We start from the raw sequence: 19,958 nt of genomic DNA, 5'->3' as shown, positions 1-19,958 counted from the left end.
CACGTGGCCTCTGGCCTCATCTATGCCCATCTCCCTGTTACCTCCATCAACACCTTCCCATCATTCAGAACTGCTTGCTCCCTTTCCAACTGCAAGCAGCACCCTCTCGCCTCAGTACCTTTGCACCTATACCTCCGTCCTCAGGGACACTATCCTAAGCCTTTCCAGGATGCTCAGGCACCAGTGCTCTGGAGTCTTCCCATTCCTCCTTCACCCAGGCTGCGTCCCATGCCCGTGCCCCTATCCCCCCGAGGCACTCATCACCCTTCATTTTAACTGCCCTGCACCGGTGCTGCTTCCACAGCTGGGCAGACTGGTCCCCATCTCCCCGCCCCGTCAGTCTGGGTAAGCAATCCCTTGGCGCCCCCTGGTGGCCACCTAGGGGAAACCCTTGGGCTTCACTGAGTAAGAGAAAGGAGAGGAAAGCGGATCCTTGAGCACCCCACTGGGCACCAGATGTGCGAGGTGTTTCATATGCACCAGCTCAATGAATCCCCAGGAAAAACCCTTGGGAGAGGCTCCCATTTTACAGAAGTGGAAACAGGCTCAGGGAAGCTTGTAAGTTTCTCAGTGCCACCTGGATAGTAAGAGACAATGGCAGGACTCCAATCCAGGTCTGCCTGACTTCAAAGCCATGGTCTCCCCTCTGTGCAGAGGAGAACAAGGAGGGGCAAAGGGCCGCGCCATGGGGAGGAGGCCACAGCTGGTGGACACGGAGCCCGTGGTTTGGCCTTGGAGGTGCCCCCAAACCCAGCAGTCCTGATCAAGGGGGTGGATAGGCTCTTCCCCTCCACCCTGGAGCCACTGAGATCTGTCTGGAGTTGATCCGGGTAGGGTCACATGAAGCCAGGTCCAACCCAGGGTACAATAGTGATAAATAGAATTTATTTTGTACAACTGTTACTGACATACACACGGCCACGGGGGACTTCCAAAATAGGTGTTGGGGCCGGAGGGCTGGCCTTTGGCGTGGCGCCTAAAAAGTGTGGACAGACACACACAAGGATGTGGACTCACAGCAGCTGTGCCTGGCTGCCCCTTCCATGGAGGGTGGGGGTGGCGCAAAGGTGAGGCCCATAACTCTAGGCCAGCTGAGACCCCTCGGCCTGGAGTGCCCAGGAGCATGGGATGGCAGGGGTTAAGCTAGGTGCTGGCTGAGGAGCCAGGTAGGTCCCCCTTCCCCCACTAGGGTGTCACTTGTCTGTCACGTGGAGGCAGTGCACAGGGCAGTGGCAGATCTGAGGGTCCAGGAGGGGCAACAGGCACAGCCAGCTCCCTGCCCCTCAGCCCACCTGGGGCCCCAGGAACCCCAACAAGCAGGGTGGGGTGATGGGAGGCCCCTGGGGTCACAACCCTCCATTCTGGGGCAGGTGCCCAGAATCACAGTCTTTAGTGACCTCTGAAATAATCTCGTCCCTTTGTAGCAGACACGCCCAGAGAGGGAGAGTGATTTGCCCAGGGTCACAGAGCAGAACCCAAATCAAAAGCTAGGACTTAGGACTCGCAGTCCAGTGCTCATTCTACCACACCTCACACCCACTGCCTCCATAGCAGGCTCTGTATGCACTGAGATGTCTCAATCTCCCCTTCCACCTCCCTCCCACTAAGTCCAGAGGGGCACCCAGGGGTGATGGGAGGCTTAGGGTCAGGGTGAGCCAGGCCTGGGGTCCTGTTTCAACAGATCACTCCCTGCCCCAGCCAGGCCCCCCAGCCCAGGGGGTGGGGATGGTGCCAGCAGCTTCCCCACTCCCAGGTCTGGACGGCTCCGCCCTGCAGAGACAGTGTAGACTGTGGGCCAAGAGGAGGGTTGTGGAGGCAGAGGGCAGCCCACAGGCTGGTGCTGGCCTCGGGGCGGAGGCCCTGTCTGCCTGGATTTGACACGGCAGCTTCACATTGTGCTTCTGTGGCCTCATCTGCAGGGTAAAGGGAGATGGAGGCAGGCAAATAGATGTGGGAGGGGCCCGCCCTTGGAGTTCCAGGCTCTGGGTCTTTCCATCCCACTGGGAACCCCCCAGACCCCTCCCTCCCAACAATTCCCAACTTCCTTTCAGACTCCCATCAAATCCTCTCAGCAACTCATGGGCAGAGCTGAGACAGCATCTATTAGCCCTATTGTACAGATAAGAAAATTGAGGCCCAGGGTTACCTAGCAACTGAGTGGCAGAGGAGTCAAACCGAGATACATAGCTCTCAGCCCAGAGACATGACAGAGGAAGAGAGAGAAGTTGGCCCACCCCCTGCCCACCTCCACCCTCTCCCCACCAAACAGGAGCTGAGGGCTGGGACTGACCTGCTCAGTGTCACCTTCAGGGGGCAGCCTGGCTAACAGCCCTGCACAGGCAGAGAACATCGACAAGGCAGGTGATAGAGCAGAGGACACGGGCGACAGGCAAACAGAAGTCACCGGCTGTGCCCAGGCTGGATGAGCCCAACCCCTCCAGGCTTAGGGAAACCCCTTGGTCCAGCCTCAATCCTGGGGATCCCTGGTCCCCTTGATGCCTCTCCCCAACAGCCAACCCCCTCCCAGGTGGGGCTCCACACAGGACCAGCATCCAAGCCATCTGTCCCCACCCCAGCCAGGCCCTTGGTGGCTGCACCTACCAGCTGGGACATGTGCTGTTCAGATGCTTCCAGCTGGATCTTGATCTCGGGACATGCAGGGTCCCCCGACTTGCCGCCATCTGGGTGGGGTGACCGAGAGGGGCCTGGGGAGGGAGGCAGGAGGGAGCCACCTCACTGGCCGCGGGGAGGCACCAGGGAGATGGGGGCATGGTTGGGCGGTCGGTACGAGTGCTCCCCTACCCGCCCAGCCCCTCCCTCAGGGAATCCCACTTGTAACTCCCTTCTTTACACCTCCCCCCATCATCCTCCAAGACCTTACCAGAAGCCACCAGCCCTCCAAGCCACCTAACCACCTTAGGCTGGATAGAGACCAGCCCACTGTCCCCCATGTCAGGGGCAGTCCCATTACATGCCCACCACCCAGGGTATGAGAACTGGTCTCAACCCTCTGTGCCCAGCCCTGTCCCTCACCCACCACACAAGTGGCCCTGTTTGTGGTAGGGAAGCAGCCCCGGGCCCAGTACCTGGGGAGCTGCCCCCGCTTGTGGTGCTGACACTGTCCTCCAGCCACGTGCTATAGATGAATGAGTCCCGCTTGTGGGGTGTCCCTGAGGATGAGACACTTTCCTGGGGATGGGGGAGGAGATAAAGAGGGAGGTCAGCCCTCATCCCCCTCTCCCCTCCCCACCCCTACTGCAATCCACAACCCCCACCCAGGCCCCCCTGCAAAGAGGATGAAGACCACAGGAGACCAGACCTGGGCACACACACACACTCCCATTCATTAATTCAACATTCACTGATGTTTTCATGGGCCAAGGCACCAAGAGAAATCAGGCAGTGTCCCGGCCCTAGAGGAAAGACAGGCTGAGAAGAGACTAATACAATTCTAGAACCTAAGCCCCATGGGGCAGGGCCTCTGTCTGCACTGTCCCCTCTGCATGTGCAGCAACTGCCACAGGGCCTGGCACGGAACAGCGCCCACTGAAGGACTGGTGAATACAGAATGACAAAAAGGTGTGAAGGACGGAGCCCAGGGTCTGTGGGGGACTGGGGACTGCAAAGGAGGGCATTATGGCTGAAATGGTAAGAGATGAGGCTGGGGTGGGAGGGACTAGATCTTCAATGGTCTCAGAGATTGGGTTGTGGGAGGTACTGGGGAGCTATGGAAGGTTTCAGAGTGAGGGACAGTTAGCCCACATTACTCCTTTGGGCTGGGTTCCCTGATCACAACTCAGCCACACCCAGATTCATGTCTCTACCCAGAGCATCTCCACAGACTGGACAGTCCCCCCACTTCAGCCTGTTGTGGGCACCTCCACTCCGTGGGACTCTCACCAGGCCTGTATCGTCCCCGTCCACACCCTCTGCTTCCTCCACGACGCTGGCGAAGCTGCTGGCACTGGACGAGGAGCGGGAGAAGTCCTTCAACACTTCTGCTCTTTGAGCTGCTGTCTCCACTCTGCCGCAGACAGCACCCCGTCAGCCAGCATTCACGCCGGGCACCTCCCGAGCCAAGGCCGCATGCCCCTGCCCTCCCGGCCCAGCCCGCAGCCAGCCAAGCAACTTTGTGTCCCCTTACAGCTCCCTGGGCCTCTGAGCCTCCCAGATGCCACTGTCCTTCCTAACACATAGATCCCATCCTGCCCCTTCCCTTCTCAATACCCTCTCCTGGCTTCCCACTGCCCCAGATAAAGTCCAATTTCCTTGGATGGATGTTCAATCTAAACTATGAGCAATAAGGCTGTCATTTAGTGCATGTTTGCTCTGTGCCACCAACTGTGTTAAATGCTTTTACTTGATTTATCTCATTGCTATCATTATTAGACCTATTTTACAGGTGAGCAAACATCAAGGTACAGAGAGGGTGGCCGCATAGCCCGAGGTCACCCAGCCATTGTTGGGGAACAGGTAGGACCGAGGCCTTTCAACTCCACAGTCTCCTCTCTTAACTCTCTCCCAGTTTTGCTCCATGCTCAGGGACTTGGTGTCTGATGCCTGGAGTCTCACTCCTTCCCTCAAATTCCAAAAAGCAAATTCACCTTTCTAAAACCAGCCAGGATTCCTCTGATTCCTCCTCACTGTGGGAATGATCCTGTCCTCTCAGCTTTCTCTCTCCTAGTCCCTGTTGCCCTTTCCTACTTCTCTGTTCACCTGCCTGACTCTTCAGGCCAGGCTGGGTCCTCTCAACATCCCACCCTTCCCCAACCCACACCCCTGGAAGCCAACATAGAAGGGGCTCAGCCAGGAGCACTGAATGGAGGGGAGCCTCCAGGCTGGCTTTTTAAAGCATCACTCCCCTTAACTAAAATCTTCCAAAGGCTCCTTGCCACACTTAGAATAAAATTTAAAATCCTCACATGGTCTCCAAAGCCATGATCTCACCCCTGCCCACCTCTCCGACCTCATCCTCACCACCAGCATTGCAATGTCCACCTGGGCCCAACCTCACTCACTCGGTTCCAGCTGCACTGACCTTCTTTCTATCCTTCAACATGCCTCAGGGCCTTTGCACTTGCTGTGCTTCTTACCTGGAACCCTCTTGCCTCTGCTGTGCCAGTCCTAACATGGCTGACTCCGCACTCAGCTCTCAATTCAAACCTCACCCCTTGGGAGACATCTTCCCTGAGCACCACCTAACCCCCTGCCCATCCGATCACTCTTCATCACATCTACTGCTTTATTTTCCTCCTATTATCACTATCTAGAAATAGCTTATGAGGTTATGTTACACTGGACAATCAGCTCTGGGAGGCAGGGGCTTTGGATGTCTGGCTGACTGCTGTGTTGCAGAGCTTGGCATGCACAAAGCGCTCAGCAAGTGTGCATCAAAGGAGGACTCAAGAGAGTGCCCAGGCCTCCCTGCTGCCCTGGTGTGGCTGTGTCAACACTCCCGGGCAGCCCCAGGCCCGGACAGGGGGTAGAGAGAATAGACCGCCACACCCAAGCCCGCCAGCTCAGCATGCCCCGAGCCCCAACCTGTTTTTGGTCGTGGGCATCTCTGGGGAGCTCTGAGTGGATGAGTTCTCCGACTTGGGCTCCTGTGAGACGTGCCCGCTGTCTGGAGTCTTCTGGCCAGCCGGGGGGCTCTCCCTGCGGGGCGCACAGGGGCAGTGGGAGGATTCAGCACTGGGCCTGGCATCAAGGGTAGAATGAGGCCCAGGTGGTGAGAGGAGGTCAGGGGTGCCTCCTGCTTCGTACCCATACCCTGTATCTTTAGGGGCCAACCCCAGAGCAGTTCCTGCGGCTCACTGGCTGTCCTGGCCAAGGAGAGGGACAGGCACGGCAGGAGCAGCTACTTAAGACAGGACAGTCCCCATGTCCTCCTCCCCATAAATGGGGGTACAACTATACCCTGTTATAGATAAGGAAACTGGAGTCTAGAGATGGGAAGGAACCTGTCCTGGGATACACAGCTAGGACATGGCAAAGCTAAGACTGGAACCCTGGAGGCATGGGATTCTGGGCTCTTGTGCCTGTGAGTACAGTGCCAGCTCCACTCCTGAGGCCTCAGTGCACCTGCCACCCTGCCTCGCATGCACTGCACCGCACCCCCGCAGCAGCCCCATGCCATTGGTTGTGCTCTTTTCCGCATTTTTCAGATTGGGACAGTAAGGCTCAGAGAGGTACAGTAACTTTCCCAAGGTCACATAGCCCCAATGTAGTCGAGACAGAATTCACACCCAGGAACTATCTTCAGCATCCCAGAGGCACCCTGTTGCTAATATGGAGCGATATCCACACCCTGCCCACACTTACAGACCTCCATAGACCAGGTCTTAAGTCCCAGCTCTTCCTCTCACCAGCTGTGTGACCTGGGCAGGCCCCTGACCCCTCTGACCTACAGCTCCTTGATGTGCAAGATGTGACCCCAAGGAGCCAGCAGAACTGGGAATGGATGAAAGCGGTTCACATTAGGTGACCAGCTGGCCCTGGTGCCGGGCACACAGCAGGGACTTGACCGTACAGCTGTCACCGGTGGGGACAGAGGGGCAGAAGGGCGGGCACGCCCTCTTGCCTGCTTTGCTTTGCCCCTGAGTGGGGGTCAGGGAGGGAGCCAGAGCAGACGCAGGCCCCTCCTGCCCACTCTGCTCCACCCACCTTTTCTCCTGCACCTCCTGTATGTTCTCGATGCCGATGGCACTGCTGCGGCGTGAGCCGAATGGGCCCGACTTCTTCCTCGTGGGGCTCTTCCCAGGGACAATCAGTGACTGTGGGGAGAGGCCCCAACTCAGTACCCACCTGCCCCAGGAGCCCGGGACCCACCCTACGCCACCCTGGGGCCCTGCTGCCCCAGGCCCTGAAGCAGAGACAATGAGCAAGAAAAACAAGAGAGCTGTCCATCTCCAGAGATAGCCGTCCAAGTTTACAGATAAGGAAACAGACCCAGTGAGGGCAAAGGGCCCCATGAAATCACACAGGAGGTCTGGACCCGTGAGCTCAGTCCAGGAGAAGGGCAGAGGCCCGAGGGGGCTGGACAGCGGCTCTGGGCTGGGATGGGAGGAGACAAGTCCTCAGAATGGCTGCCCCTCTCCGCCCCCAGGGCTTCATGGGACCTGCAGCCTAAGGGCAGTGGGGAGAGTGGATGAAGCAACCCAAGCCCCTGCCCCATGCCAGCCCTGCCCCACCTCGGAATCTCCAAGCAGGCTAGGGGAAGTTCTGGCCCAGCAGTGGAAAGACACCCCTCAGTTTCCACACATATGAGCATGGGACGAACATGCCCCCAGCTACTCTGGGGAGGCAGGAAGGTGGGCCCCAGGGAGGCATGAAGGGGCAGGAACCCCCAGGCCAGTTCATGGTTGGGACGGGGTTAGGGCTGAGAAGAGCGATGGTGTTCCATGCAGAACCGGCGATATTGGGGGACGTGCGGCTGGGCATAGGTTCTTTGGGTACCAGATCCTGGCAGGGACTGGGCCAGAGTCCCAGGGGCCAGGGGAGGGCCAGAAGCCTCGGGTGGGGGGGCACTGGCTCTGGCACAGGTACCAGGCCCCAAAGCAGGTGCTGAGTGCCATCAGAGCTGCTGGCACTCCATCCTGCACGCCCTCGGCCTGTCCCGGGGGAAGTGGGGAAACGTCCCCAATATGGCCTCCATCCTGAGAGCGAGCAGAACAGCGTGTGCAGGCAGCCTCCAGAGCCGGCAGCCCCGCGGACGACAACCTCTTCCACGGTTCCTATGCCTATGGCACTGCCCCGGCGTCCGAATCTACTCGCACTTTTCCCAGGAATAAGCAATGACTGGCAAGCAGCAGAGGGCGGGGGGTAGAGAGAGAAAGACAGAGAGTCAGAGAGAGACAGAGATGGCGGGAGGGTGAGACACGGAGAGGTGAGGAAGGGAAGAGGGAAAGACAGAGAGAAACAAAGAAGCGAGTGGGCAGGGGGTTGTAAGGCCAAGGCCAAGGGAGGGAAGGAGAGGAGACACATGGAGAACACAGGAGAGAGATCGACAAACAGTCACCCGAGAAGTGAAAAACGGACAGACACAGAGATGGACCCGGGGGTGAGATGGACAGAGAGCAGTGGGAAAGAGGAGAGGGAGTAAAAGGCAGGTGCAAGAGGAGAGAATCCACAGGTGCAAGAAGGCCGAGAGGGGCCAAGGGGAAGAGGAGGGGCAGAAAGAAAGGGAAAGAAAAACAAGGGAAGAGGAGAGAGTGGAAGGAAAAGGAAGCAACAGGAAGAGAGGGGAGAGTTGTGCAAAAACAAAAACAGAAATGGGTCTGGTTACTGCCATGGTGGGTGCTGCTGGTCTGGCCCTGTCCCTGGGGCCCCTCTACAGCCACCCACAGGAGGCTGGGCCATTCTGGTCAGGAAGGGAGTGGCTGGTGAATCGGGGTGGGGGAGAGTGGGCCCGATTCTCCAGTGACAGTGGGCTTGGTGACTGCTGGAAAACAGAGGACTCGCCTTGCTCCCCTGGCCAGGCCAGACCATGGGGCAGGGATGGGAGTTGGGGGGGGGGGTCCCTCTTGCCACGTGACATAGCTTCACAGCACTGAGCACAGGGCTTGCTTGGCATGCAGCAGACAGTCCATAAATGATAGATAGATGGATGGACGAATGGATGGACGGATGGATGGATGGGCGGGTGGATGGGTGAGTGAGTGGAGTGAAGGAGAGATGGATGGGTGGATGGGTGGATGGAAGGAAGAAAAAATGGATGGGAAAGGGGCAGCAGAGCAGCAGGTGCAGTGCTGGGGGGTGGCCACTGGGCAGTGGAAAGCAGATAGGCCCACAGCTGAAGGGTTTATTCATCCTGTGTGCCCGGCACATCCTCTTAGTATTAATAACAGAATCCCACAGAGCCTGGCAGACAGTAAGTAATCACACAGTAGGTGCTCACTCAGGAGAGGCTCACACAGAAGTTCAGTTCCTGACACACGATAGATAGCCACAACCAAAGAGGCCCTGGCACACAGTAGGTGCTCACACAGCTCATTTTCTGACACAAAGTGAGTATTTGCTAGCATCCAGGGCTTTTCACAGCCGTCCACTTCCTGACACATAACAGGTTCTCACACAGCAGCTCAGGGTTGGGTACACAGCAGACACTTACAGAGTCAGATCCACGCAGTAACCCGGGACCTGACACACAATAGGTGCTCACAGAAACTCGGGGCCAGGCCCACAGTAGGTGCTCACAAAGTGCATGTCCACACAGCAACCCGGGTCCTAATACACAGTAGGTGCTCACACAGCAGCCCAAGTCTGGACACACAGTGGTACCCACCAGCATCTCAGAGCCAGGCACAAGGCAGATGCTCACACAGAAATCCAGGTCCTGACACACAGTGCGTGCCCACAGCCTGACACACAGTAGGTGCTCCCAGAAACTCAAGGCTTGACAGGAGATGCCCATATAGCAGCCCAATTCCCAGCATATGACAGACAGTAGGTGCTCCATAAGGAAAGTGATACAGAGGCTGCCCCAGTGCTGACACGCAGAATGTCACAGCTGAATAAGGGGACAGGAGGAGGGGTGGACCAAGGGGCTGGGGAGGGGGCCACAGGCCCTCAGCACCCCAGTGTCATGGCTTGGGCACCTGACCCCATGGAGAGCAGTGGCTTGACCCAGTCTAGAGCCCAGGACGGGTCCTCAGACAGGAGGGCAGTGGGGGAAGGTGGGGCCAGGCTTTGGAGGCAGGGGAGAGCTGGGGGCCCCCGGGGGAGGGCACTCACTATTCCAGCCGCCTTGGCCAGGTCGGGGTTGTTGGGTGTGAAGCTCCCGCTGTGGCTGGTGGATACAGTGTTGGGCTTCTTGTTGCTTAGCCCCATGGCATCCATGGACTGGCTGCGGCTCCGGATGACCCGCTGTGAAAGTGGCAGAGGGGGTTTCATAAGGCCCCACCCCCTGGGGAAACCCAGGGGCCACCACAGCCACTAGAGATGACCCCAGGAAGTCCCTTCCCATGAGGCCACTCAAGAGTCAGGTCTACATGGTGCCAAAGGGTGGTGTGGGCCTTGGCTCTGCCACCAGCTTGCTCAGTGACCTTGGACAAGCCACTTCACCCCTCTGACCCTCTGGGCCTTATGATGTCTCGTGTGGTTGTTGTAAGAACTACAGAAGGTGCTGGGTCGTGACAAAAAGTGTGCATAGAGAGCCCTCCAGAAACCTGCTTCTTCCTTTAGGGTCTCTTAGAGTGTGCTTTCCTTCTTCTTTCCTTCTCTCCCTCCTCCCTTGATTTTTTCAGTCAGTCTGCAATGAAGGCTCACTCTGGGGCCGGGTCCTCTACCTGTGCTCTCACTCACTCCGCCCTGGGAGGCGGGCACTGTTGCCACGCCCATTTTACTCGTGATGAAACTGACGCAGAAGTGAGTCTGGAACCCAGACACCAAACCCTTAACTGTGGGCTCCACTGCCTCTGAGAAAGTCTGTGACCTAATCCAGCTCCACCATCCAGCACTCACCAGATGTGGGGCCACTGGAGTCCTCCCTCAGAGAAGACACCCTAGACCCATGTTCACCCCACCCACCCACTGTCTCCACTGGGCAGAGGCAGGGCTCTCCTCAGGTCTCTTTCTCAAAGACGGTCTGTTCACCTCAGCCAAGTGCAGGCCTGGGCAGCTGGGCTAATCCTCTTATGCAAACCCACATCTCCAGCTTTGTGGCCTGCCCTGGGTTAAAGGTGAGGCCCCGCCAGCCTGGCTGGGCACCTGGAGGATGGGCAGTCCTCCTCCTGTGGGTGGAGGACACGGTGGCAGAGGCCGCTGCCTGGGGACCTGCAGCCTGGGGGAGTCCGGGCCCTTTGGGAGGAAGAGGAATTCCCTTCTCACCTGCCTCTCACTTTGGATAGTAGTTGCTGAAGGCAGATGCGCAGCATTTTGCATTTTGCTTCCTAACTTACATTACACTAATCTAGTTGCTTTACAAATAATTTTGAACAATTATATGAGGTGAGTTGCCATTATCCCAAACAACAGAAAAAGAAACTGAGGCTCAGAGAATGCTCAGGCTGGTAAGTGGCAGAGTTGGGATTTGAACCCAGGATGTCTGTGCTTTTAATACTATGCTAAACCAGAGACAGCCAGGTGGGTCACATGGGCCTAAGTTCACGCAGGCCAGGTCCCTCTCCTATGGCCACTAGGCTCACGTCCCTTCCCGGATCTGTTTCTTTCTCTCAATCAGGCCTCCTCCTCTTTTCTTCACCTGCTGACCTAGCAGCTGTCACCCTTGATATCAGAGTTACCTCCATGCCCCCGTAAAGGCTCCAACCTTCAGAACTCCCAGGCCGACTCCACCCCCAAGTTTAGGCCCCAGCTCCAACCATCAACTCCTCCCCAAGCCACAGCCCACCTTACAACTCCCAACCTCCGGCTCTATCCCAGGCGCAGACAGTACCTCCGCGCCTAAGCCCACCCTAAAGGCTGGGTCTACCTTGAGGCTTGCCACCACCCAGACACTACCCCAGGTACCTGCCCACCTAGCCTGTGCTCACGCCTATTAACTCCACCCCGAGCCACTCCCCCACCCGACTCCATCTCCAATGCCAGCTCGCCTCTAGCCACACCCTACCTCTCGTCCATAACTCCACCCCCGATTCCACCCCAACCACATCCCTGCCTCTCTGTGCCCAGGTAGACTACCCTGCCCTTCACCTTGAAAGACTCGAAAAAGCCGCCGCCCCCGCCACCGTTCTCCATCTTGTCCTCGTCGCCACCCAGGCCCATCATGGACTGGCTGTGGATGTGTAGCTCCTCATAGAGCGTCTCCAGAAGGGCAGCCCGTGTCCGCTCCTGTGGGCCAGGCCGGGGAGTCAGGAGAGACCAGACCCCCCCAGGGATCAGCCCTTCTTCCCACATCTAGAATCCCGGCTCCTTCTCTGAGTGAGTGGGGAGTGGGCCTGGGCCCCGGAAGCCTACGCCAGCTTCCCTTGAGCCCCTCGGCAGCTCAAGCAGCCCCCAGGGCTCAAGTGGCCCCGCTGAGATCTGGCTTCATGTCCACACCCCCAGATTCCCCCTCCTCCACAGCATCCTTTGTGTCTGCCTGCCTACCTCCGAGCCCCTCCTGGGCATTCCTTATGAATCCTTATTTCCTCTCCCTTGATCCTAGTCCTGCTCATCCATAAATCCATCTTCCCCCGGAGAGCCCCCTCTAAGGCCAAGGTCTGAACATGGCTTGTCATTCCTCAGGGGCAGGGCGGGAATTCTGGGGGGAGGGGCAACTCAGCCCCAAGAGCCCATCCTCACCTCCAGTTTGGCAAACTTCTCTGCCTTGTAGCAAGCATATTCAGCATTGATCAGTTTTGTCAGCAAAAATTCCTGGAACTCAGGCCCCTGGGAGCCCCCAGTGTGGAGAAGAGAAAGGGAGGGTCAGGCAAACACAGAGAGGAGGGGCTGAGCCCTGATGATGAGCTGGGGGCAGGGGCTCCTGAGGCACCCCTGCTGGGCTCTGGGGCTACCCTCTTCACTCCCAGAAGGGATCTTCTTGGGCTCAGCTCCCCAGCCCAGGCACCCACGAGCCCCCTGTGCCCTTCATGGCTGCCCACGCCTCAGGAGAGCTGGGTTGGGGTCTCCTACTGCCTCCATCTGGGGGATGGGGGAGGGGCTGAAGCCAAAGCTCAAAGTGGGCTTCTGAGAGGTGAGAGAAATGTGTGCCCCCCTCCCCAAACACTTTAGAAGACTGGAACTGTCAAAAAGGTAGTGGAAATGAGGAAAGGCCACAGACTCTGCTGTGCAAAATATGAAACGATACAGTTTGCCCTGTGACATTGTAAATAAAGGTCGTATTTTTTATCAAGATGAACAGAAAAGCCAGGCCTGAGCTACATAGTTTGGGGGGCCCAGCTGCCCTGGTACACAGTGGGGCTTCAGGACCTCATATAGCAGAATGTGCACCCCCTCGGCCCCCTCCCTCTTAGTCCTGCTCTGCCCATGATGGGGCTGGGGGCTGCCCCTCACCTTTCTGAACACAGCGGGGTCTGGGAGGGGTGGCCCAAAGAAGGGAACATCGTCTCGTGCAGTGACGGACACCTGGAAGAGAGAGCAGCTGTCCTGTGGATCCCCACACCAGCCAGAAACCCCTAATTCACCTTGCTATTCTGCTCCATGCTGGGCCCCGTGCTGCCTCTTGGCGGGGGAGGTTCCGTGACGGCTGACTGGGTGGGTAAACCCCAGGATTTCAGCTCCTCCATCTTTGGTCCTGAGTTTGAGTGGTGGGAGGGGTGGAGGATCTCAGGAATCATGAAGATGGAGAAAGAGGAGGAGGCTACAGAGCAGAGGAGGGTAACCAGCCTCTTTGAGGGGAGGAATTTTGGGGAGTGGAGAGGGCCAGATGGGAATCCCCCATCATCAGAGCAAGAGGGGGGCTCACAGCCCTCCGGACAGTCCTCTTTACAGCTGGGAAAAACTGAGGCTCAGAGAGGCCTCGCAGGGAGTGAGGGCGGGGATACAGCTGGGGCAGTGGCTGTTGCCCCTGGGAGGCTCCGAGATCACCCACCTTGTACAGCGGGCCGTCAGGGCCCCCGCCCTCGGCCTGCACCACCACGTAGGCGTGCAGGAAGTTGGACGCGATCATGTCTGGCACAAAGGGCGTGTTCTCGTCCTGGAAGACCACAGCCACGATGTCGTTCCCGATGTGCCGCTTCCGCTGCAACTGAGCACAGGGCCACAGCCTTTACCATCTGGACAGGGAGGTGCCCACTGGGCGCGGGGAGGGTGCCCGCAGGGGTGTGGGAGGGCTTAGGGTAGGCAGAGGGCACACTTAAGGAGTTGCTTCCCCCCTAACAAATGTGGTGAGAAACTTGTCTTAAAATCATTTTCGTTTTCTTAGCATCCTATGATAGACGAGAAAACTGAGACCAAGAGAAAAGTGCCCTGCAAGGCCCTACCGTGAGTTAGGGGACTTGAACCCAAGGCTCTTGGTCCCCAGGCCCTACCTCGCAGCCCTCCTCCTGCCTAAATACCCCAAACACTGCCCCTCTCAAACAAACAAGTTCCACTCAGTATATATTTATGTTGCTGAAGTAAACAGAGGATCTTATTAAAAGGAAATTAAAAGACACCAAAAATAAGAAATAAACATTTCCATTTTTCTCACATTATCCCTACTACCCTTCGGACGGGGGCATGGGTAAGGTAGACAGCCCCGCAGGAAGCTTAGGACAAGGTGACACATTTCCGAGTTCAGCTCCGGGAACATGCCCTGTGCTCCCTCATCTCCAGGCCTTCGAGGAAGGTGGAAGCCATTCTTTCCCCTGGAACATTCCGCCTCCCTCTCCCACCTCCTCTGCAGCCTAAAAGTCACTTTATCTTGAAAGCTTTGCCTGACTCCCACCTCTGCCAAGTCTAAGCATCCCCATATGACCCCACGATACCCTTCACTCCCTGTGAAAATACTCACATTTACTGATCTCCTGCCCTTTATCAGATACTGTTCTAGCCACTCTATGTGCATCCCCTCATTTCTGCTCACGTATGAGGTAGGTGTCATTACTATCCCCATTTCACAGATGTGGAAACTGAGGCTTTCACAACATCGCAGCAGCTTGTCACCCTGCCCCAACTAGAGCCCACAAGTGGAGGGACTGGATCATTTCCATCTCTCTATCCCAGGGCCCACTGAGCCTGGTGTGTGGACGCTGAAAGGACGGGTAAATCGGGGACAGGAGGACAGGTGGGAAGCAGGTGGGTGGGTGCCCAGGCTACCTGCTGGGCGTCCCCTTCTGTGTAGGGCAGCTTGGTGGACACGTGAAACATGATCTCCTTGTTGCGGAAGTTGCAGTACACAGACTCGGTCCCCGTCTGCCCGTGGGTCACGTCCAGGCCTCCTCGGAACCTGCCCCAGGCCCCCCAGGCCACGGCTCAGTCTCCAGCCCCAGCCCGGCCTCCGTGGGGCCAGGGTGGGGGCTCCCTCCCTGCCCACGGGCATGAGTCAGATTATCCTCAGCTTATCCCACCCCAATACTCACCCCTTAAAGTCCTGCAGTTTGACCTTCTGGCCAAGAAATTCGAGGAACTCCACGAAGGCGGGGCTCTCCTCGTTGGTGCTGAAGAGTTCTTCCTCAGAGGTCTGGGGACACACAGAGGGCAAAGGTCATCGAGCTGGAGCTCCTAGCCCTACTCACACCCAGGAAAGCTGGAAGGGGGACCTCTGGCAGCCCCTGAGCTCCTGGGGTTCTGAGTCCCTGGGCAGGTGCTCTCCCTGGCAAGGGTCGGAGGTCCCAGGTACACAGCCTGATGGTTGGGGGGCAAGGAGCACACCTGCCCGAGCTTCTGATAAATGACTCCGAACTTGAAGTTATTGCTGATGACATGCTCGTCGAAGGTGACAATGAGGCGGGAAGCCTGCGGGGAGAGGATGATGGGTGAAATACACTGCTTTCTCCAGTTGCCATTTATCGCTCTTCCTATGTGCCAAGCACTGTGCCAGGCACTCCACATGCATCATCTCATTTGCTCCTCAGAACAAGCCCGTGAGGGAGGCCCTTCTACTGCCCCCATTTCACAGATGAAGCAGCCAAGGCTCCGAGAGGTTACGCAATTACTTGCCTAAGGTCAACAGCTGGCCAGTGGCAGAGCTGGGACTTGAACTTAGTTCTGTTGGATTCCGAAGCTTAAGCTCATTGCTCCTGAGTTCTGCCCATAAGCTCCCGCCTCTACTCTGCTCTAATACCCAGCTCGTTCCTTGACTCTTCTGTAAACCCAGCTCGTCACTCTAGAAAGGACCAAGCCCCTTCAATGTGCTGTGGAGCCATGAGCAAGCTCCTCTCCCCACCCTGGGCCTCGGTTTCCTCTTCTGTAACTGAGAGGTGGGGTCTAATTTCTGAGGCCCCTTCCTTCAGGGGACTTTCCTGGACCACCCCACCCTTCAGGGACCTGACCTCACTCTAGAATTCAGTCAGAGCCACAGGGTGTGCAGGGTCTTTAAAGGCCCATCTCTTTCAAGAAGCCTCCCTGGCTAGCTGAAGACAGAAGTGCCTTCCTTTATCCCACATTGTCACAGTGACTTGAACCAAGCACCCATCACCACAGCTGCTGTCTGTGGGGCAGCACTTATGGCGGTCCCTTCTAGGGTCAGAAGGCAAGGCTAGGGGAGTGCCTTGGCTCAGGGGTGCAGATTACCCTTGGGAAGGTCCCCAAATGGCACTGAGAGTTTTCAGGGTAAGTAAGGCTCGCCTCAAAGGTGGACAATACTAAGTTCAAATGCAGGCCTTCCTTATCTGCTGTGAATCCCTCGGTATGGCACCAAACCTTTCTGGGCCTCTGGTTCCTCTTCCACAAACTGCAGACTTTGCAGGGTTATTGTGAGGATTAAATGAGAGAACTTAGGAGAAGTACCCTGCACACAGCAGATGCCTAATAAACACTCAGTCCTCTAGTTACCCACCCACCCACCCTCACTGAGCAGGGCCCAGATCCAGCCATACCTTGGGATAGAGCACAGGATAGAATCGATCCACATTCACATCTTCACACACCAGCTGCAGGAGGAGATAAGGGAGGGCCTGAGAGTGAGGCCTCTGGGCCTCCCTGGCCAAGATCTGGGGGAGGACAGCAGGAGAAACGGAGAGGGGACAACCAAGGCTGAAGAAGGCCTGGGGGCTGTCACTCAGAATAGAGTTCAGAGATCTGGGGTCCCTTATATCCAAAAGACGCTCTAAAGAGTACACAGGCAGAGGACAGGAGCCCTGAATATATGCCAGCATGTGGATATCATGCGAACATGTGAGAGGCAGGACCCTGGAGACAGGCCACAACATGCAGGCTATAATCTGGGGCTAAAGATGAGGGTGTGCAAAGGCGAGGCTGCAGCCCCACTCTGTGCCCACCTGGGGCACCCAAAGGGGCTCACATGAAGGATCAGAGGCCTCACCTTTGCCATCTGGACCACGTTGGGGAACTCGGTGAGGCAGGAGATGGGGATGACATCGTGGTATGTCCGGCATTTGGTCCTGGGAGGAGAAAACCCAGTGAGAGGTGAGGCAGTGGGAAAGGAGATGCGAGCTCCTCCACACCAAGTAAGACCAGAGAGGGCAGACCCCAGGGAGGTCCAGAGGTGATAAGGGGGCCAGGCCTGGCTTGGGCACTAATGTGCTGTGTGCCCTCAGGCAAATCCCTGGCCCTCTCTAGGCCTCAATTAGAAGAGTGGGTAAAATGAGATGGGCTCCTAGATTATAAGACCTCAGCCCTCCCTGCTGTCACAGGTCCCCTCACCTGAGCAGCAGTCGCAGGTGCTCCTGGTCCCCAATGACATCGTACTTGAGTGAGAAGACAAGGTGGCCCAGGGCAGTGTCCAGTGAGTAGTAATTAAAATGCTCCTGTGGTGGGAGGTAGGGGCCAGGGCAGTGGGTGAGGCTGGGCTTGAGACTTCCAGAAACCAAACCAGAGAGCCAACTTACCTCCGACTGGAGGTCCTTTACCAAATAGCAGGTGTGCCGGCTAACACCACACTGCCTCAGACAGACCTGCTTTCAAATCCCAGCGCTGCCACTTGCCAGCTGGGTAACCTGAGGTCACCTTGCCTTTCTGTGCCTCGGTTTCCCAGTCTATAAAATGGGAGTGAGGCCAACTACCCTGTGGAAGGGTGGCAGGAACTGAAAGAGATAGTGCCTGGTGCAGAGTAGGTGTACAATGAATGTTTGTAGTAACCTTGGCTCTCTTGAGTCCTCAGCAAAGTCAGGACCACATTTGTACCTACACGGCTATCTCCCAGCCCCTGCTCTTCTCAGGGCTGGGCACACAGTAGGTGCTCAATAAAAATATGTCAACTGACTGATTGCTCAACCCATGGCTCTGAGGCCCCTGAAGCCAGGGCCCATGAGAATGAGGAAATGAAACATCTCATGCACATACCGGGTGGCTGACCAGGCCGGTTCCTACCCTCCTGCCTCACCTGGAGAAACTGCAGGGTTGGGCAGAAATACCCCCGAGGGAGCAGGGGAAGCTGCAGCAGGGATGGCACCCCTCAGACAGGAGCCCAGGGCTGGCACCTCCAGGTGGGGAAGTCTCAAAGCCAAAGGCTGGGAGTGCCAGAAGATTTCAGCCCACCTGGCCCTGGACTCCCCTCCAGCCCAGGCCCTGGGAATGGGGCTGGCTCCCCAGCCACACCCGCCCCAGCAGTCATTGTGGAAGGAAGTCCTGCTTAAATGTGAACACCTGTGCTCAAAGTGGGGGAGGAGAAAGAGGGGCCAGGGGATACACCTCACAAATCCACAGCTCAGGGGCAGTCTGCAGGGGCCTGGGGCAGAGTCCCCTCAGCACTGCTTGGGCATAGAATGATGGAAACCCTCGAATGTTTGGATTTATCTGCAGAGAGGGAGTGGCCAGCATTTGGCAAGGAGGGCTGCAATGAAGTCCTCAGAGCAGGGAGTTTCCCCCAGAACCCCCTGGCCAGACCCAGAGGAGCCCAAGGAGAGTGGGCTCAGGGTCCGAGGGAGTCAATGCCCAAAGTCACCCTGACCTCCTTCCTCTGACAGAACAGGGCCCAGTGCTTCCCCATTCACCCTACCTGGAGTCAGGAGTGGCCCTGCCTCTCTGCCAGCCTCTGGGACCCCTCTTCTCTGTGCTGCTAACCTGACCCTGGTCATCATGTCTTCTCTGAGCCCCTAGCCTGTGCCTCTTCAAATCTTCCTGTGCTCAAGGCACCACCTTCATTCTGTCACTTGTCCCATCACTCCTTCAGCAAAGTTTTCTGAGCACCAACTATGCGCTGGGTCCACACAATCCTCCAGATCCCAACACCTGCCAGACCCAACTAAGAGGTTCTAGAGGGTTGGCTCCTGGGATGCAGGTCCGTCTTGACCCACAGGGTTCAGCTGGGAGGTGGAATCCCATGCCCTGTTCTGGGGTTGTCCCCAGGCAATGGCTCCTGAACCTGAGCCTGCTGGTTCAGTCTCAGTCACAATGGATCCTCTCCCTTTCCCTCCCTGGGGCCCCCGACCTTAGCACCAATACCCACCAGCGTCTGGCCAACGCCCTGGGCCCAGATTGAGATCACACAGCTCCCCAACACCCCAAGGAATTACCTGGGTCTGTTTGGTTTGCTGCTGTATACCTGGTGCCTAGAACAGGGCCAGGCACACAGCTGGTGCTCATTATTTGCTCACCTTGACTGAGCACTTACTAGGTGCCGGATGCCAGTCTGAACACCTCACAAACATCAACTCATTAAAGGCTGGCAGCAACGTCATGCAGTGAGTATCATCAGTATCTCCATTTTTACAAATGAGGAAACAGAGGCCCGGAGAAGGTAAATGACTTGCCTGACATCCTGTGTAGTAAGTGGCAAAGCCAGGATTCAAAAGCCAGGATTCAAACAGCAGTTTTTACTGTTAACCCCTATGCCATAGTACTGACTTTTGCAATAAATGTTTGTTGATCGAATGAATCCACCACACATGCTCCCTGAAACTCAGAGCTCTGGGACTGTCACCCAGCCCCAGCCCATGATTCTGCTTCCCCTCAGGCCCAGCCTCCCCCAGGGCTGGATTGTGACCCACTATCTCCCCAGCCCAGCCCCTGAACACCAGTGAGCCACCCACCTTGCCGAGAAAGTGCTTCCGGTAGATGCGGGCTGTGGGGTTGCACTCCAGCTTCACCTTGGTTGTGGGTGACTGCAGTGGCTCCGTCTCTGGGATGCTGGTGATTTCGTGATTGGTGCCTTCAATCCAGTAGCCCCCGAACTGGGGCAGCAGAATAAGGGGGAAGGGCCCTTCTCGCCCCAGGACCTGAAGGAGGACTCAGCTGAGAGCCACCCCACCCCACACTGTACCCCGCTTGGGGCCCCAGGACACCCCTTAACTCAGACCTGGAGCCACTTCTACCATGGCTAAGGAGTACTAGGGGTCAGCCCAGAGTCTCTGTGGGTCCCAGGGCTCACGTCCATCCCCTCCAAGGCACCTTCCCTCCCACTGCCAACCCAGATGCACAGAGCCCCATGTCCCAGTCTCAAAGGACTGGGGGGTGCT

At 57.2% G+C, this 19,958-nt stretch overlaps 1 protein-coding gene across 25 annotated transcripts in view; it reads right to left on the bottom strand.

Moving 5' to 3' along the window:
- Window positions 1-1,707: 1,707 nt before the first annotated feature.
- Window positions 1,708-19,958, bottom strand: part of RAP1GAP (RAP1 GTPase activating protein) — a 61,957-nt gene continuing 43,706 nt past the window's right edge. For 6 of the 25 annotated variants that reach the window (XR_012511421.1, XR_012511420.1, XR_835459.3 and 3 more), the window contains 20 exons: window positions 19,533-19,718; window positions 17,206-17,309; window positions 16,865-16,943; window positions 16,419-16,472; window positions 15,253-15,336; window positions 14,961-15,061; window positions 14,698-14,827; window positions 13,490-13,645; window positions 12,952-13,023; window positions 12,241-12,327; window positions 11,650-11,787; window positions 9,733-9,864; window positions 7,720-7,797; window positions 6,664-6,773; window positions 5,542-5,697; window positions 3,901-4,024; window positions 3,087-3,189; window positions 2,602-2,736; window positions 2,291-2,331; window positions 1,708-1,913 (listed from right to left, as the gene is read on the bottom strand). Coding sequence is in view for 10 of the 25 variants with exons in the window: in XM_074377241.1 (XP_074233342.1) it covers window positions 2,323-2,331; window positions 2,602-2,705; window positions 3,087-3,189; window positions 3,901-4,024; window positions 5,542-5,697; window positions 6,664-6,773; window positions 7,720-7,797; window positions 9,733-9,864; window positions 11,650-11,787; window positions 12,241-12,327; window positions 12,952-13,023; window positions 13,490-13,645; window positions 14,698-14,827; window positions 14,961-15,061; window positions 15,253-15,336; window positions 16,419-16,472; window positions 16,865-16,943; window positions 17,206-17,309; window positions 19,533-19,718 (2,007 nt within the window). In the remaining 15 variants the exon portion in view is untranslated. The remainder of the gene's footprint in view (window positions 1,914-2,290; window positions 2,332-2,601; window positions 2,737-3,086; window positions 3,190-3,900; window positions 4,025-5,541; window positions 5,698-6,663; window positions 6,774-7,719; window positions 7,798-9,732; window positions 9,865-11,649; window positions 11,788-12,240; window positions 12,328-12,951; window positions 13,024-13,489; window positions 13,646-14,697; window positions 14,828-14,960; window positions 15,062-15,252; window positions 15,337-16,418; window positions 16,473-16,864; window positions 16,944-17,205; window positions 17,310-19,532; window positions 19,719-19,958) is intronic. The other 19 variants (XR_012511411.1, XR_012511414.1, XR_012511410.1 and 16 more) reach the window with 19 other exon arrangements.

The sequence above is a fragment of the Camelus bactrianus genome, chromosome 13, assembly GCF_048773025.1.
Source record: "Camelus bactrianus isolate YW-2024 breed Bactrian camel chromosome 13, ASM4877302v1, whole genome shotgun sequence".
In the NCBI taxonomy this organism is placed as follows: domain Eukaryota; kingdom Metazoa; phylum Chordata; class Mammalia; order Artiodactyla; family Camelidae; genus Camelus; species Camelus bactrianus.
Note: the sequence above shows the minus strand (reverse complement) of the source record. Positions and strands in the feature narration are given on the sequence as shown.